The following is a 6,692-nucleotide window of genomic DNA, read 5'->3' on the forward strand; positions in this document are numbered from 1 at the left end:
TTAATTTATGTAAATCTCCACTCTTTTTTTGCTAAACAAACGTTGCATAAATTACCAACCAATGAGAAGTGCACAAAAAAGCTCATAATGCAAACCACAAAACCCACGTAAGCCTCTGGATTCTTGTCTATTGATTCTATCGAGAGAACTCCAGTGAGAATGTCGACTTTGACAAAAAAAAGTTCACTCCGAAATGGACAATTTATTCCACTATTCAATTAAAGAGTTCGAATCAAGCAAAGGGAAAAAGAGGGAAAACCAACCACGAAAAAAACCCATAAAACCAAACGGCTGTGGACAACTTTTCTTCCATTCGCCCATCGCGATCAGCTGCTTGTCCAGCAAAATCCGGAGGCGAACTAGGGAAACTTGAAAAGCAACTGCTCACCAAAATTAAACAGTTTTGAGCCGGAGTCGAAGGAAGGAAAATCGAATCTACAGAAATGCGAACCAGCCATCGGTCACCAGACCGACGATTCGGCTGTGGTCCATTAGTCGGTCGGTCGCTGAACGAAAATGCATCCATAATGGATGCGGGCCAAAGTTTGTTTGCAGCCGCGGCCAGCGATATTTCTTGGCTCATTGATAAACGGAAAACTTTCTCCTCGCCTTCTGGACCTCTTTGCTTCGAAATGGATCGATGGTAAAGTTGGATCGAACATCGGACTCCCCCAGTGGAAGTGGTTGACTCATCAAAAGCAGAAAGCACAAAAGTTGTGTAATCAACCAGTAAGCGAAGGATAACTTCTGCAAGAGAGATTGCACAATAGGCACCATTATCCGGCCGGAAGCGGGAGAGCGAACTTGCGCGGAGGTATTAAAACAAGACCGCGAGCCGATGCAGAACCCATATCCGACGGTGACGGCAACGACGACGACAGTTGAGTTAGCCATGTCGAAGTGGTTTGATAGGCAGAAGAACTCCTTCCTGAAGCAACGGCCTTCGTTTCTCCAGGCACCGAGCGTTGAAAGCAAGCAGTTCGAGCAGTTGTTCCGGTATGCGTTCAATTGTTTCCGCCTTTTTGCGCTAACTCCCGGTCAGATGACGAGCCAGAAGGAGGGCTTTGTGGTGCGCGATACTCGCTGGATGAAGCTGACCGTTAGTGTGCTGGTTGTGCTGGTCTGGATCGCATTGGTGGAGTCGTTTCGAGTGGATTACGGAACTGCGTTGATCACCGGAATCGCGAATCACATCCAGCTCATCACGAACACGATCGCACTCACGGTGGCCTGGATCGTTCCTCAGCTGAAGGCGTCCGAGTTGCAGGCGATCCTCGAGGGATACCTGGTCATCGACCGGGAGCTCAGTAGCTACAAGCTCCCGGATCTAACGCGGCCGACCAAGGGCAACTTCCTGCTTCGCTACGGATTGGTCCTGCTGGGACTAACATTTCTAGTCGCGTACGATGGTTTCGTGAGCTTCGGGAAGCCACACTCCCCACCGGAGTGGTACTGGCTGGCCACTCAGATACCCTTCGTCGTGCAGGCGATGGGTATTTTCCACGCGTTTCTCCTCATCAGCTGGCTCCACGAACGGTTCCAGCACCTGAACGCCTTGGTCGAGCAATACTACCGTCAAGGGCTTGAGTTCAGCGCCAAGAAGGTCGCCACCGCTTTTGCCACTCCGATCAAGCTGACCGATGGGTCGGCCCTTGTCAACGTGGTGCTGGACGATACCTCCAACCGGCGGGAACTCGCCGACGATCTGCAGATCCTCGCCATCGTTTCACGCTCCATCGACCTGGCGGAGAAGATTGAGTCCTACTTTGGCCCACTTTTCCTCACCGTCTATACGGCGCTCTTTACGGTGACCACGATCCAGTCGTACTACTGCTACCTACACCTCAACTCCATCGACGAACGGCGGGGACTTTCGGTCGAGTCACTCGTCCTCTCCGGAGGCATCATCCTAGCGAACGTCATCGCCATCGTCGCGCTGCCGTTCATCTGCGAGCGTGTCGAGCAGGAGTCGAAGCTGCTGATGTCCTTCCTATCCAAGCTGTCGATGAGACCAGGGCAACAGGCACAGCATTCGTCCATCTGGTTCTCGAACCTGATCGCGAGCGTTCGCTTCTCGGCGCTCGGTTTCTTCACCATCAACTACAACATGCTCTCCGGGGTAAGTGAATCACGGTGTAGGCAATACAGTTTACATGCCACTGAGGACGAGTTTCTTTACAGCTGGTGGCCGGTTTAGTCACCTACTTGATCATCTTCATTCAGTTCAACTCGATGGTGCCGGCTGGCAAAGACGACCTCCATTTCGCCCGCTCCAAGAACCCCAGACCACAGATGGATTCAAACTAGAGTTCCTTTGACTCGGCAAAAGACGACGCCAAGATGTCTGGATATCGCGAAAGAAAGCACTTCTCATTGATTCCAAACAAAGAACCAAACAACAGCACCAACTTTAACTACCTCCACTGGCACGTTTATCAATAAATCAAAAGCATTCTTATGCCCGATACCGATCTCTTCTATCCGACGCTATCTCAAGGACCCCGGAAGTAGCACCTGCACTCGAACCAGAAGACCTGCATGCATTGTGCATCTCGAGGACATCCGGGCCAGCCCACCCTTTCCCTTTCGCCATCGGGAAAGTTAAAAGAGGATTTACCCCCTTTTCTTCTTTGTTTCACATCTCCATTGAGCGAGCAAGGAAACCCTTCGACAACCGACCAATTGCTGGGCAACAAAGCCCCCGGGGGACGATGCACCGGTTGAAGAGTGCACAAAACAATGGCCAATCGCTTCACCGGAATGGTTCACCGGCAGCTCTCAATTATGAAGAATACCCTGACTTAGACTGTTCAAAAGAATCCCTCCTTCATGGCTTGCTTGGCAATTGTGTTGGGCGTTGGTTTAATCTCTTTTCTTCAAAACTCAAACCACTTGTGCCCACTCGAACCTTATTTTTTTTTTTTTTTTAAGAAAAGTCCCTGCTAATTCAAACTTTCCCGATGAGGAAAAGTGTCGTTTGTTATTCCTTCCCGTCAAAAGCCAGTTCACCATGGAAGATTGTATGGTACATTGGGAAAATCATAGCCTTTTGTTCGGGAGTTATGCAACGAACCAATCGACTCTATGGTTACGTACTTCGGATTCTGGGAAAAACAGTTAAGCATCTCGGGGAAATGAACGAAATTTCTATTATTATCAGTTTTTCCAGCATTTTACCGATATGCAATCAGCCTGAGTACGTCATGAATAAGGTATCGATGCTGGAAATATCCATCAGAAGAGGGCAGTTTTGACATGATGCAACTGTCCGGATGTTTCACACCGATGATTGCCACAGTATACCTCATACTTCCTAATGGACGTTGGAAACAGTTTGTTAACAGCAAACGAGTCCGAGCGAGAGAAGCAAACCACTCAGTGGCAGAGGCAAGGCCACTTGGTCCGGAACGTTTCGCAAGCAAATGGTTGATGAGAATTTAATTTCTTTTCCATTTTCCGTAGCTCCTGACGTAATGAAATCCGTTCCGTCAGCTTTCATTCGACAGAACGGTGCTGCAAGCAGTTCATCATTCGCCACCGGAAAGTAAATGACCGACATTTAAAGCAAATCTTCGCAATAATTAAAAGCTACACTCGTTTCTCATAAAGTAGACAAGGTCTTGTGCAGCTGACGCACGTCTAAAGCATCCTAGAGCCATGTATTTTTCAGCTCCTTTTTTTGCTCCTACAACCTTCACGCGCCAATAATCCAAGTCGTTTACATACCTTTCTTTTAATCGCTACCACTCGAAGAGCGTGGGAAAGTGTTTTCAATTAACGAATATCGCACCTCTCGGGAGGGTCGGGAAAAAGAGAGGTAATTCAAACCGTGCCACGAGGTTAAGATTCCAGACGAGCGAACTACGATAGCCACTCTGTTAAGTCGCACCCCGTACCTCACATCGCGCCGTTATATCCAATGGCCGGGAAAATCCTTTCGACGAAGGCGGGAAAATATCCGAACCTTCATCACCTCCCCCCCCCCCACCCCCCCCCCCCACCCCTCGGAGTCGGTGGAAGAGATGGCTTTTCCCGGTGGCACACTTTCCACGTTCTGGCTGGAAGGAAAATTAAAATTTTTATTATAAACAACAAACGGAAATATTTAAACTTTCACGTTCCGGCCCCCCCGCGCACGGTAGGAAAAACCCGTTCTGCTGGTTCCTACCTTTTCCGGTGGTTCCGGTTCCCGCAGTTCGTCGAGTAAGTCGTGGGAGGGAAAGAGACAGGAAGACAACGAGCTGCACAACGTGCTGAAGCCGCCCATCGGTGGCAACTTTTTCTCATTAAAAACATTATTAAAGTTAGATCGTTTCCTTCGTGATTTTTACGAGATCGTCGCCTCGTTTTCCTTTTCGTCCTTCCCGACATGTTTTGTTGTTGTCGTTGTGCGATTTAGTGGGGCGGGAACGGGATGGAGGTAACCATTTTCAGAATTACTCTCCAAATTTACTACCGAAGGGAGAAAGGAAGCCTTCAAAACTGCACAAAGAGAGAGAGAGAGAGTTCGACTAACGTTGCTGGGAATTATTTTGTTTAGTTCTACTCCCTCAATACAACCAAGACCAGGAAAAAAAACTGTACGGCAATCATCAGCATAGAAAGTCATCCCGAACCGAACGAGGTGGAATAAAATGAAGGAAAGGAGTGTAAAACATATTTCATTCTCATTACTCTCCGACACATGCTGCAAATAGTCATGTTCGGATCTCGTTCCCCGAAATTCCGTTCCCTTTTTGTATTCATTTGATTCGAAAAATCGCGTCAAAACTGCATATTTTCCGCGAAACTTTTCCACCCCGATCCCGTCCCCCGGATGGCTTGACTTTTCCGCGTGGATATTTGCATAGTAGCTGCGAGTTTCACGTTGGCCGGAATGCTATTTGCAACGTCATCAACATTCTTCAAACAACAGCGACCAGTGCTGACCAAAGGGCGACCAACTCGCCCGGCTCGAGGGAACAACAACTAACAACGCGTTTTTTCTGAGTTTTTGGTTCTTTGTTTTTTTAGTTTTTCCACACGACGCGGCATTAAATTCTCCACGGGAGGAAAGTTGTGACGGCTGCGCTCAATGGTTCATTGCAAAATAAATGGACACTTTTAATTGAAAAGGATACGGCAAATGGAGGAAACTAACGAGGAAGCAGGATCAGGGCAGAACCGAGAGCCCCGGGAAAAGGGTTTTCCCCCCACCGAGCGAAGGAAGAGAGTGAAAACCGCATTCAAGCAAATGGCGACAGTGCTGACCCATTAAAAACATATGCTTTTAATTACTTTCCACTCTCGTCACACGGCGCTGTTGTTTACTGTTTCTCGGTGCGCTATTTAAACAGGACTTTGCCAAATGAATGATGCATTTGCAGGAAATCCTGGCGGTAACAAAGGCGTTTCCGATGATAAGCGAGCGCACCAATAAATCGTGCAACTATAGAAATGCGCCCATTGTTGATCAATAGGGTGAACAAGGCGAAAGAAATCACTCACGAACGCTTATAGCGTGCGATCGAGATAATGTCCGACTCAAAGGGGATCCTTGGCGATAGGAGTAATGAGCAATTAAAGTCATCACTTACCAAGGAATCCGGGGAACAACAAAACATAAGCTCCAGCTCGCCTAGATAGCTCCACACAATAAGCACGACCGGAAACCGGGGACAAATGCTTCAGGTGCATTCCCATGGCGATCCCAAACAATTCAGGGAGAACCAGGGGGGCGGGTTTCCGGGAGACGAACCACAGGAAATGATAAGCGTGCACCAAAGTAACGACCTGCCCGGGCACTTTCCCTGGAAGGAAGAAGACAAAACGGTAAGCGGAAGCTTCCGGTCTCCCTCTGGGAGTGGAATCGTAAAGCAGCGGATTCTGATAATCGCCACATAAAGCAGGAAGCAGCCCTGAGGATGGGAAAGGGTACAATGTCGGCCAGCGACCCTTTAAGATAATCCATTGTTCACGATGCCGGGGCCGCGGATCTCCAGCGGATTCCGTTGATTAACAACTTATTGTCAGTAGAAGTCATCTTCTGAGCAAATGTCGCCGTCGACAAGGACTTGCGACGATGTATTCTGTTGAATATTTCAACGCTATACGCGGATATATCCTAAGAGTAAACAGAACTTGAGTTCCAGTACAAGATAACTTGTATCCATTTCATCCATTTCGCTTTTGCTTGGTATCAGCTAGGAGTTACCAAAATAAATTCTGAACCACATCATGAAAACGCGTCACGAAACGTTGGCATTTTGACGGATTGTTCGGCAATCCTGGAGTTCCGCACTATAACTAAGGGTTTAAGCAACAAAAACACCATCCCCGAAAGCTGTCGGGCAGCTCGCTTTGAACGCATCGGCCAATTGACATGCTGATAAGCGGCATCTAATAAATAACGCCCACCGGTGCAGTGTAGCATGACGCTGTTAATTCCAACGACCCGAACGATACCATCACGTGCGGGAAAGCATGCCTCGTTCGGGAGCCATCGTGCGAAAAGTTATCATCATATCCCCGATGGAAAGCGTTCGGGGTCAGAGTCTGCCAGTAATAAACCCGTCCGATGCGCCGGAAAATTCGTCACATTTTCGTCTGATCCCCGGCACAATGGCCGCGGCCTCCGTCTAATGGAGTGTAGGAGCTCGCGTGATTTAAGTCACCCCTTGTACGGCCACGGCCAGCCGAGGACGTGAGTGATG

The 6,692-nt window shown here is 48.6% G+C and overlaps 1 protein-coding gene across 1 annotated transcript; it reads left to right on the top strand.

Moving 5' to 3' along the window:
• Window positions 1-838: 838 nt before the first annotated feature.
• LOC131285928 (uncharacterized) lies at window positions 839-2,307 on the top strand. Its single transcript, XM_058314780.1, has 2 exons — window positions 839-2,119; window positions 2,182-2,307. Exons 1-2 carry the CDS (start codon window positions 839-841, stop codon window positions 2,305-2,307), a joined length of 1,407 nt encoding a protein of 468 aa, XP_058170763.1.
• The last annotated feature ends 4,385 nt before the right edge of the window (window positions 2,308-6,692 follow it).

The sequence above is a fragment of the Anopheles ziemanni genome, chromosome 3 (assembly GCF_943734765.1).
Source record: "Anopheles ziemanni chromosome 3, idAnoZiCoDA_A2_x.2, whole genome shotgun sequence".
In the NCBI taxonomy this organism is placed as follows: Eukaryota; Metazoa; Arthropoda; class Insecta; order Diptera; family Culicidae; genus Anopheles; species Anopheles ziemanni.

Excerpts from the sequence above, each read along its gene's own strand:
- LOC131285928 (XM_058314780.1), top strand. The coding sequence starts at position 839 with ATGCAGAACCCATATCCGACGGTGACGGCAACGACGACGACAGTTGAG. Across the intron at positions 2,120-2,181 it reads ACTACAACATGCTCTCCGGG|CTGGTGGCCGGTTTAGTCAC; the intron begins GTAAGTGAATCA and ends GTTTCTTTACAG.